General features: G+C 44.2%; 2 protein-coding genes across 4 annotated transcripts in view; one reads left to right on the top strand and one right to left on the bottom strand.

Moving 5' to 3' along the window:
- Positions 1–744: 744 nt before the first annotated feature.
- LOC127582371 (uncharacterized) lies at positions 745–5,120 on the bottom strand. Of its 3 annotated transcripts, none has more exons than XM_052037546.1 (3): positions 4,665–4,805; positions 2,178–2,362; positions 745–2,073 (listed from the first exon to the last, which is right to left on the bottom strand). In XM_052037546.1, the coding sequence occupies exons 2-3, from the start codon at positions 2,220–2,222 to the stop codon at positions 958–960; spliced, it is 1,161 nt and encodes a 386-aa protein (XP_051893506.1). In that variant the 5' UTR covers positions 2,223–2,362; positions 4,665–4,805; the 3' UTR covers positions 745–957. The 3 variants fall into 3 exon arrangements, with proteins under 3 accessions (XP_051893506.1, XP_051893507.1, XP_051893508.1); XM_052037547.1 differs by lacking the exon at positions 4,665–4,805 and adding an exon at positions 4,536–4,654; XM_052037548.1 differs by lacking the exon at positions 745–2,073 and having other exon boundaries at positions 2,191–2,362; positions 4,665–5,120.
- Positions 5,022–11,734, top strand: part of fzr1a (fizzy/cell division cycle 20 related 1a) — a 31,526-nt gene continuing 24,813 nt past the window's right edge. Inside the window, 2 exon segments of the mRNA XM_052038301.1 lie at positions 5,022–5,162; positions 8,608–8,722. Coding sequence (XP_051894261.1) covers positions 8,654–8,722 — 69 coding nt within the window. The 5' untranslated portion in view covers positions 5,022–5,162; positions 8,608–8,653.

Here is an 11,734-nt window from a genome sequence, read left to right as displayed (position 1 = left end):
ATTAAAAAAATCATTTGAAAAATTGCTCCTGTTGATGCCTTGAGGTATTTTACTCTCATCTAAGAGTTTTAAGTTTTTTTCCAAAAACCTATGCTCACTGACAATATAACACTTCTTAACTGCATTGAATTATCATACTTAAACCAACTGTGGTATATCTTGAAGGCATTTTCCCTCCAGCTTTGATGCCTTGACTTGCATTGAAATGATTAGTGTTTCTCACATTAACTACTCCCCAGTATAGTCTATGTCTCTTTCTTGAGATGGAAATTAGAATAGACATGGACAACTGGTTTAGGCAATTACTTTTATGTAATAAGGCCTTGCACAGGAGGTTGCTGAACAAAGTTACAGTACATGGAATTAGGGGAAATATAAAAGTGTGGATTAAGTGTTGCCCAATCAAAAGAAAACAGAGGAGGAATAAATGGATCCATCTCAGGTACAATGGGTACCACAGGATTAGTGCTTAGGTTCCAACTACTCACAATACCGATTTCCTCTCCTTCAATTATTCTCTCATCTTGTGAAAAATAGTTTTGCTCTGTTCTTGCAAACAACCAGCCCATCGCTAATCTCACTTTCCTCCAAAGTCCTTCAATGTGCCACAGCCTCAAATTCATTGAACCCAAGACTGAAGCAATTTAAATGTCATACACCTCTGCCATACTTAGATCTTGATACAAATCAGAATACTAATCCAATTTCCCTCTTATTATACATACATTTTCCCCTAAACTGAATACAAAAATCTATTTGATTGTGTTTAACCAAATTATTGCAAAATGTCATTAGTATGTAACAAATGCAACAAGCTTTACCTGTAATAAGAGGCAAATGGAGTTTTATTTTAATGGCATATCATAAACACAATATCAAGACTTTCCTATTCAATATTTAATACCTGTATTAAAAATATTATTTACAATTTCTAAAAATTCTACAATTAATAGACAACTATCTTCCCTGTAGACCCATAAAGTAAACAGACAGTACCTCACGGATTTCTTCAGCTTGACTATCAACTGTTCTATCTGACACCGTTTGCTTTGGTTGAGGAAATTCCTCCTGCCCGAGAACACTCAGCCATTCACTGTTAAAACCATCATTATGTTTCTCACATATATTGTGAAGAATGCAACAGGCAGTGATCATTGTTGGAATTAGTTCAAGGCTACAGTCATTCCTCTTGAGAAGACACTGCCAACGTGCTTTGAGCCGTCCAAATGTATCATCTATAACAGTGCGAGCATGACTTAACCTATAGTTAAACACAAGCTGATGTGGTGTTAGTGTTTCAGTTTCTGAATATGGCTTCAGCAGCCACTCCTGTAGTGGATATGAAGAACTGCCTATTAGTAGATATTTCACTGGAGTGCCTATAATGTTTCTTGAACAGTCAGGGAACAACCTCCTTTCTGTAGCCATTCTCCATAGATCAGAATTCCTCAGAATTTTCGTATCAAGAGAACTACCAGAAAATCCAGTACAGACATCCCAGAATTTCCCAGTGTCATCAACTACACCTTGTAACACAACAGAATGCCACCCTCTTTTATTCAAGTAATCTTTGTGATATTGTGGCGGGGCAATGATGGGTATGTGACAACTGTCAATAGCCCCGACACACTGGGGGAAATTCCACTTCCTGCTAAATGTCTGAGCCATACTTTCAAATTCTTCATTAGAAGGCAGCCTAAGATACAAGGGTTTGAGAAGAGACACGATGGCATGACACACCTCCCTTACACATTTACACACAGTTGAACGGCCTATCCCAAACAAATGGCTAATAATTCTATATTCCACATTGGTAGCAAGTCGCCAAAATGCCACTGCAACCCTCTTTTCCAGGGGCAGCGCAGGACGTAGGTGAGTGTTTCGGCGAGAAACCATGGGCTTCAGTTGGTTACAGACATGAAAAAATGTTTCTTTAGACATTCTGAAATTTTCCAGCCAATCACTTGGCTGAAATTCCTTCAAAACCACACGTTCCCACCAGTCTGAACTCCGTGGCTTACACCAGATTCTTGTACGGTAGTTACAGATACTACCTCCACGTGCCATCACCATCTGCAAACAAAGAATAAAATCTTTACAAGTGTACTCCTTAAACATCCAGAGATACTACAGGATTTGATAATTTTTTTTTTAAGTTATATTGCAAAGGGACTTGCCATTACAGCTAATTCCTGCCTTGAGATGTGATGGTACCATAGCATGCAAAAGGAAATCCTGGCAATGATTGCATTCAATGTTGAACACTTTTCATTTCAGGCACCCAATATCAGAATTAATTACTTCCACGTCACAGGTTGTGCAGCCAACTGCAACAAAGATCTTTCCATTTGTCCTGACAATACTTTACAGGGAAAGAAAAAAATCCGAGTTACATCCAACACCTCCACTAAACCAACTTATTTAACTGTTAAAATTAGTATGCACGGAACTAATTCATCCAATAGCCTAAATGATAGTAGAAAATAAATCTGTGCCACACAATTTTTGAATAATAAAGACAAACGTTGCAGCTTTTGTATACAGAGGAAGCATGCTAAAATCGACAGCAACAAAGGTCATCATTTAGTCCAAGAAAATCCCAGTTACAGAATCATTAAAACACATTTGGCTATTTCACCAAGTAGCTCTCAGTGAAAGCACTTTGATCAATACACCTATTTGTTGAAATATTTATCTTCTTTATCCCCAAAAAAGTATTGCAATTTCTATTTGCCTCACAGCTTCCGCAAGGGATTTTATGTAACATTCAATGTTCCTAACAACTATCCTTTAAAAAATCTGGACCCGATTATAATCATCAATGCTAATCCTACTCGCAGTGGCGGAATATTTCAAAAGGTATCAGTGTATTTGCTTTTTTCCTTTTTTGTATATTTGAGATTTTGACTGAAATAGTCAGATCGTAGCAAAGAATGACATTTGCCACCAATTATCGAGGTCACCATTCATTCTGACACTGCAGATCTGACTGGCATTGCAAGTACTGCTGCCTGTGTGTTTTGATTGTATCGTAGACAGTCCACAAGCTACGGTGGAGACACGAGAGACTGCAGATGCTGGAATCTGGAGCAACATACAAAACCCTGGAGGAACTCAGGTCAGGCAGCATCTATGGAGGGAAATGGACAGTCAACATTTCGGGTCAGATTCCATCTTCTTCAGCCCTTTGTCATTTCCATCTATCACCTCCCAGTTTCTGATGCCATTCCTGCTTTCCCCCCCTCCCTATCTATCACCCCCCCCTCACCTGCCAGCTCTTGCTCCACCCCTTCCCTCCACCTTTTTATACTGGCTATCTCTCCTGTAACTTTCAGTCTAGATCCGAAATGTTACATAGAACAGTACAGCATGATACAGGCCCTTCAGCCCACAATGTTGTGCCTACCTTTAAACCTAGCCTAAGACTACCTAACCCCTTCCTCCCACATATCCCTCTATTTTAAATTCCTCCATACGCTTATCTAGCCATCTCTTGAATTTGACCAATGTACCTGCCTGCACCACCGCCCCAGGTAGCGCATTCCATGCCCCAACCAATCTCTGGGTAAAAAAACCTCCTTCTGATATCTCCCTTGAACTTCCCACCCATTACTTTAAAGCCATGCCCTCTTGTATTGAGCATTGGTGCCCTGGGAAAGAGGAGCTGGGAAAATGTTGACTGTCCATTCCCCTCCATAGGCAAGTACTCTGCCCAGGACCGCAAGAAACTGCAGAGAGTTGTGGACACAGCCCAGCGCATCACGGACACCAGCCTCCCTCCTTGGACTCTATCTTTACCTCTCGTTGTCTTGGTGAAGCAGCCAGCATAATCAAAGACCCCACCCACCCGGGTCATTCTCTCTTCTCTCCTCTTCCATCCGGTAGAAGACACAGGAGCCTGAGGGCACGTACCACCAGGCTTCAGGACAGCTTCTACCCCACTGTGACAAGACTATTTAACAGTTCCCTTATACGACGAGATGGACTATGCCCTCAGGATCTACCTTGTTGTGACCTTGCACCTTATTGCACTGCACTTTCTCTGTAGCTGTGACACTTTACTCTGTACTGTTATTGTTTTTACCTGTACTACATCAATGCACTCTGTACTAACTCAATGTAACTGCACTGTGTAATGAATTGACCTGTACGATCGGTTTGCAAGACAAGTTTTTCACTGTACCTCGGTACAAGTGACAATAATAAACCAATACAGATGCTGATTGACCATTGGGTTATTCCAGCGTTTCGGACGTTGAGTCCCCAAGGGTTCGGATCCCGCGAACTGCTGGTGACCCGAACTGTCAGGAATGAGGAAGGTTGTGCGGGAGAGGATGACAGGAGCTGCGGCGGGAGAGGCAGCGGGCTGGGGGAGGGCAGCCGCAGGGAGCGGGTCTGCTCAGCCCGACCCGACCCGACCCAGCCCCCGGTGGTTGCCCGTCGGGGGGGGGGGGGGGGTGAGAGCTGGCGGGGAGAAGGTCCCATTCCCACCCGGCAGAAGGTGCCCGCAGCCCCGCACCAGCCGGTAAACCCACCTCCCCGAACGCCCCTTCGTATGCGCGGGGGGTTTCCGTAAGGCGGGCGTTCGGAACCCGGGGGCGGGGCCGCCGTCACCCCGGTAACGGGAGGGGAAGGGAGCCCGGCCGCCGCCGCCCTCCCCCTACCAAAATCATCTTCTTCTGCCGCTGCTGGAAGTAGCGCCTGATCCGCAGCCTGCGCCGCACGTCGCTGCTGCTGCTGCTGCCCGGGCCCCCGGCCCCGGCCCCGGCCCGGCGGCGGGACAGCAGCGAGAGGAACAACAGGAGCAGCGGCAGCACCGCCGCCGCCGCCATGGTCGGGCCGGAAGTCCTGGCCATCCCGCCGCCCCCTGACCCGGAACCCTCTCCCCCTCCGCTCGCCGCTAACGGCGCGTTGACCGGCGGGCGGGAACTTGCACCGTCCGGTGAACTCGCAGCCGCGGCGCGGTGCGGTTGGGGACGGGGTTGCCATGGTGATCCGCCGTCGCCCGGGCGGTCCGCGGAGGCGTTGTCGCCATGGCAACGACGCATTTCCTGCGGCGGTTTGAATTCGGGTGACGTCACAAAGGTAACGGTCGGGCCGGCGGAAGGAGGAGCCGCCATGTTGTGCGGGAGGCTGGGCTGAGGCTCGGAGCGGGGCCGCAGGTGAGGGGAGGGGACTTGAGGGGAGGGGACTGGGGGTGAGGGAGGGGACGGGACGGGGGGTGAGGGGACGGGGAGTGAGGGGACGGGGAGGGGACAGGGGGTGAGGGAGGGGACGGGGGTGAAGGAGGGGAGGGGAGGGGACAGGGGGTGAGGGAGGGGACAGGGGGTGAGGGAGGGGAGGGGAGGGGAGGGGGGTGAGGGAGGGAGGGGGGGAGGGGGGGTGAGGGAGGGGAGGGGACAGGGGGTGAGGGAGGGGACAGGGGGTGAGGGAGGGGATGGGGTGAGGAGGGGATGGGGTGAGGAGGGGAGGGGAGGGGACAGGGGGTGGGGAGGGGAGGGGGGGTGAGGGAGGGGAGGGGGGGTGAGGGAGGGGAGGGGGGGTGAGGGAGGGGAGGGGACAGGGGGTGAGGGGAGGGGACAGGGGGTGAGGAGGGGGAGGGGATGGGGTGAGGAGGGGATGGGGTGGGGGACAGGGGGGAGGATGGGATGGGGGGATGGGGTGTGGGGGAGACTGGAGGGGAGGGGGGTGTGGGGGAGACAAGGGGGGAGGGTTGGAAGAGGTAGGGGTAGGGGAAGGGGGACAGGGTGTGGAGGAGGATGGGGGCCGAGGGGGTGGGGGATGGGAGGGGAGAGTAGGGGAGGGGGTTAGGTGTAGAGGAGGGGGACAGGGTTGGGGGGAGAGGAAGGGGGTGGGGATAGGGGAGTGGGTGGGGGAATCAGGAGGGGGTGGGGACAGGGGAAGGGTTATCGGGAGGTGAGGATGCGGGAATGGGGGTGATGTGGTACTGGGGGATGAATGCCCAGGCACGGGGTGATGCAGGGTTCTGGGGGCTGCCCGTGTTGGGGGTTCGGTCTGCGCTGGGTAACGGCGTGTGTGTAGTGGGTACCTGGTGTCGGGGGTTACGGTCCCAGGGTGGAGACTCCGTACCGGGGGGAGTGTGTGTGTGGTGCTGGCAGGTACCTGGTGTCAGGACGCACGGCTTCTGGGTGGGGATTGGGTACCTGGTGTCAGGTGGTCTGGCCCTGGGGTGGCGGCATTGTCACTGCTTGTCAAAGGGCCGTAGGTTTTCCAAGAAACATTTTGGATTAACACCTTTTACATGCCTGTTCGCAATCACACCAGTGGAACTATTTTTGAATTGCCACTATTAAGGTGTAGCAATATCCCATCAACAGTACCGAACAATGAGATCTGTTCATTCCACTCCATTAATTGAGGGCAAATCATTGGCCAGGACATAGGAATGTTCATCAAATGAAAGTCAGGGGAATAAACTGCAGAAGCTTGAAATCAGGAGTAAAATCAAGATGCTGGAATCACTCAGCAAGCCACACAGCATCTGTGGAAAGAGAAACAAGAGTTAATATTCCATGTTGAAGACCCTTTGATTAATGATCTGAAACATTAGCTTTGTTTCTGTTTCCACAGGTGCTGCCTGACCTGCTGAGCATTTAGTGTTTTCTGATGAACGTGCATCTGTTCTTTTCTTCCCCCCCGCCCCTTTTTTCCTTCTCGCTCCCCCCTTTTGTTCCTTTTTGCTGGGGGAAAAATAAACTGATCTGTTAAAGGAAATGCTGGAAACGGGTCATGTAGCATCTAGAAAGAAGAAAATGCTAAAGTTTAGGATGTCAATCACTATTCATGTGAAGCTTGTCTCCATGCAACACACCAGATTTTCTCTGTATAGGTACTAATATAAAAAAAGAAATTTATATTTTCGGGAGAGCATTGGTTTTGTAAAACTGATGACAACAATTACTTTGGGTTAGAGCCATAAAAGGTTGATGAGCATTATTTGGCCCAAACCATTCCCACTACTAGTGATTTTTGGAACCATCTCCCTTTTTAACACTTGGGAACACGTTCTTCATCTACTATCTTGAGGTGTAGGTAATACAGTGATAATGGATTTATTGATTAGATATAACAGTCAATGTCTTGACTAGTCTAGGATAGAAAAGGGAAGAGAACTGGTATTAGTGCCTTGGAAATCATGGGCTGCATTTTTGTGTTGCACTTTCGAAAGAAATCAATCCAATTTGTAACTTAATACAGATGCGGTGCAATGCTGTCTCTCTAAAACAATGCAATTGGCTGAAACCACTTTCTGATTGCAATACTGTTTGGGCCAATTCATTTATTTCATCTCTTCAAACACACAACATAGTTTTATTTTGGGCAAGATAAAATAGACTGCAGTAGTCTGTTTCCCGGACACTTTGGAGTTCTGAAGACAGCAATTCTGTCAGTCTACCTGAATGGGAGACCGTGTCCGATTTGTAACCAGACCTTTCAATTTCTTTTCTTTTCCCCCAACAAAGGTAGTTCTCTACAAACTCAGCTCCAGGAGAAAATCTGATCTGTAAATTCAGCATTTGCAGTTTTGTATCTGGTCTTGTACTGTTAGCTGCCTTTAAGAATATCAACATTCTACAGCTGTTATACTTGCTAACAGGAGTTACTGAGCAAAATAATGCCATCTAATTTGGCATCTACCTCTCTGACAAAATTGTAGCAATCAATATCTAACGGTTAGTTTATAAGAGGCCCACTGATGACAGAGAAAACTCTTATGGGTGGATTAAGCAATGTACTGTAAAACAGCAGCACAAGCAGTGCCACCCACACTATCTGGAATTGGATCATCATTGATGTCTGTGCCTTAATGCCATGATCTGTTGTAATAATATGTACCCATGGGGATAGACAAGGCATCTCTAGGGGTGAATGGGGAGGTCGTATATTGGAGAAATATTGCATTTGTGGATTTGTAAGCAAGTGTTTATATGGTGGGGGAGATGAGCTGGTGAGACAGATAATCAAGAGGATGGGTTTCAGGCTGATGGCACTTGTGATTAAGAAAAACTTTAAAAAATGCTGGTAAATCTGGAAGTGGTTCTGTAATATAAAAGAACTTTGGGGCCTACTGCAATGCAGTTTTATATTAAGTGATTAGATATTTCAACATAGTGAAAGTGAATTTTAAGTAGCTGAATTGTAGTCTTGGAATAACTTCAGTGGACTTGTATGTGGAAAATGAAATTTCAATTCTCCATTGGAAATCTTGTTTATACCTGTTTGCATCATTGCAGCTGAAAATGGCTGCACAAACAAGGCAACAGTCGTGTCTCTGGCAGCAATGAACATTTAAGAACTAATTTTTGATACTTCAGGAGGCAAACATTAGATATTGAATTGCAGTTGTTGGAATTCTGAAATAAAAATGAAAATATTGCAACCTGGCAGCATCTATGGAGAAAGGGACAGATGACATTTCAGTCTGAGTATCTTTTGTCAGAAAATACCCAATTAATGATTTATCTGAATATCAATTGGAGAATTGTTTTCTGTGTTTATCATGATTGCTGTTGGTGCAGAGTTCACACAATGTGGCCAAATGCTTATATTTGGGTTTTTGAAATAACTTTTCTTTCCTAATTTCAGAGCTGACAAATTGGTAAAAACCTAGTGACATTTATCTCCCTTAACTATGGATCAAGACTATGAAAGGCGCCTTTTACGACAAATTAATGTTCAGAATGAGAACATGGTACCTTGTGTAAGTACCATCTTTTAACTTGTGTTTCATCTATTTCATATTCAGTTTTGATGACCTTCCTGTTTCTTGTACTACTTGTACTCTCATTGGGTGTACTTAAAAATTCCAACAAGTTCAATATCAGGCAAACTATGATTACTGAATCATAGCACCTCCCATCTTCTGTTATCAATCTTCCTTGGGTGCTCTCTCAAACAGATGTAACAGAATTGGTGTTTTCCTTATACTAAGTTCACCACCTTCCTTGTCTGTTTCATTGGCAAAGTCTCTTCCTTAAATGTATGCTCACAATCAAAGGTGCAACTCAAATTTTGCAGGGCACAATTTACACTTTTAGTGATTTTAACACAAGGAATTTCGATTTACATTGGTCTTGGCTACAGCATTTAATTAATGATTGATATCAATGGTACCTCACCTGTTGCACTGTTTTTGCATCGATGTATAAATATTTTTTTAGTATTTTTGAATATTGAACTGGTAGTACTGATGAGTTAAACGTGTTGTCAGCAATACTGCCATGTTGTCTTTAATTATGTGGTTGCACCTTTTAAAGGATGTACATTTTTTTCTCAATACGAAAATAAATACTTTTTGCAAGTGAGCTTGGCCTCGACCGTTTTGTTGCATTGTATGGTCAAGCAAAGTGCCAACACTGATTTTGGAGATAGGTGGATATTTGCAATTACTTGGCAGATGATCATTATTAAATTGTTATCAGTAACTTCTGGGTTTAAAGAAATTCCACACAATGCATAATGTATCATAAATTACTTCAGTATATCAGACTTGGAAAGTGGGTATGTGAGAAACGATTAATGGAGAGGTTATGAAGGCAAGCAAGTGATTGAGGTAATGTTAACTGGAGTGGAGGGTGATGAATGGGGGGAAAGTAGAAAGAAAATACTAAATAGTTTTCTATTTGGATATGTGAGTGGTGTCAGAGGACTGGATGGTTATGTGTGCATAATTTATGGAATTTGCATTTTATTTATGTAAATGATAAATATGTGTCAATCAATCTGGAAAAATACTGAAGAATATTTCAAAGGTCCATGCTAACAAAGGAAATTGATATCTAAATAACCTGATTGGGTTTCTTCCAATTAATGAGTGGATTGAAGAATATAGTCCAGTAGATGTTCTGTACTTTCAAAAGATATTTGATAAGGTATACCTTAGAAAATAGATCAGGTGAATCAGTGGTAACTTGTACAGTAAATTGCCAAAAGCGTAATGATGAACAGATGCCTTTCTGATTGAAGAAAATCATGCAGTGTGGTTCCCCAGCATCATTTTCAGTACCATTGCGTTTCTTGTGCATGATCGAGCTGGACTTGGGCATATAGAGAGCAATTGAGGTCTGTGGGGAAATTACAGCGCCAGATTTTGGAAATATTGATAGCAGTTGACTTCATGAGGATGCAAATTAGGAAAATGGACAGCCACATGCAAATGCAATTTAATGCAGGTAAATGTGAAATTATATAGTTTCAGCGAAATTATATAGTTTCAGCAAAATTACAATGAAACTTCTAGCCCGAGCATGGTGCAAGCTGACATAGTGTTTATACACAAATCATAGGTGGTGGATTAAATTGCTTTTGAGAAAACATGGAATGTTTGGCTTTGTAAACAGGACATTAATATTAAAAGGTAAACCTTTACTGATGTTGGGTGTATTGTGTACACTCTGGGTACTTTGAAAAATGCGAAGGATCAGGCTAGAGGCACAATGGAGTTTTGGCCAGATAGTAGGCATAAGGATTGCTTAATCCTGTCTTCATGAGAAGTTGACAAAGCAAGTGTTCATACTCAGTGAACAGCTGATATAGACTGGCATCTTCTTTCCCTTTTTGCTAGAAATCTACCTCTAGTTTTGCCTAGAATGTGAATCTCGCATAGTTTGGAAAATGTCGGGCATTGCACATCCAGGACTTCTGAACTATGGGCATCTTTAATAAGCCAGATCATTGACCTGCATCATTATTTCTGTTATTAGAGGGAAGTTAAATGTTCTTTTCATTCCCCATGGGGTCTATAGGGTGTGTTTAAGCTGAAACTGGTACTTATGGGTGTTGGTATCAATGTGAATCAGTAATGGGACAGATAACAATTTCAGTTAATAACTTGAGGGCTAACCTCAAGCTATTTGAGCTTTAATTCTGCAATTGGGGCATTACTGTGTTACCATGGCACTACTGTATTATGGTGGCTAGTCTTTTTTTCTGGAAGGTGGGATAATTAAGCAGAGTGGACCATGTCTGCAGGGAGTCCAGTTAACATTACCATATCTGTTAAAAGCAGCTTTCCAATATTCCAAAAAGAATGAATGGAGGAAAAAGCTCGATATTCAAATATAATTGAAGAGATTGCATAAAAACAGGAGGTAGCAAGCAATCTTTCTGAAATATAAATAGTGATGCAATCTGCCCTGAATTAGGTTAATGCATATGGGACATTTTTGGGTAAAGCTCTGGGTTTCTAAAATTATCAAATATTTTCTGTGTTGGCAGTGTGCATTTATCCATTTTGGACCTAAAGGTAATGGACAAAAATACTTTTATTTTAAATGGTGAAAAGTTGGAAAGCGTGGAAGTCCAAAGCAATAACAAAATGCTTGCCTTTGTATCTAAAAGACTGGAATACAAGGAAGTAAGATGTTACCTATGTTCTATGAGACCTAGTCAAACCATAGTTAGAGTACTGTGAACATATGAGTGCCACTCTTCAGAAAGCTTGTATTCACTTGGTCTAGCATAGATTTACCTGAGTTGTTCTTGGCTTTATAAGCCTATTTGTGTGATTTTTTTTTGGATGTTAAGAGGGACTAGTGGGGTAGAAAAAACGAGCAAACTTTCTCTTGGTGGTGAGTCAAGGACTAGAGGGAATAGTCTTAAAACTTAGAGCAGTACTTTCAAGAGGAGGAGGGGCAGGGCTGGCAGCTCAATGTTCCAGGGCTCTGTTGTTTTAGACATGATAGGGGGGAGGTATTAAGGGGGGAGGTATTAA

The sequence above is a fragment of the Pristis pectinata genome, chromosome 24 (assembly GCF_009764475.1).
Source record: "Pristis pectinata isolate sPriPec2 chromosome 24, sPriPec2.1.pri, whole genome shotgun sequence".
NCBI lineage: Eukaryota > Metazoa > Chordata > Chondrichthyes > Rhinopristiformes > Pristidae > Pristis > Pristis pectinata.
Note: the sequence above shows the minus strand (reverse complement) of the source record. Positions and strands in the feature narration are given on the sequence as shown.

Excerpts from the sequence above, each read along its gene's own strand:
- LOC127582371 (XM_052037546.1), bottom strand. The coding sequence starts at position 2,222 with ATGCTATGGTACCATCACATCTCAAGGCAGGAATTAGCTGTAATG. Across the intron at positions 2,074-2,177 it reads GGCAGGAATTAGCTGTAATG|ATGGTGATGGCACGTGGAGG; the intron begins GCAAGTCCCTTT and ends CTTTGTTTGCAG.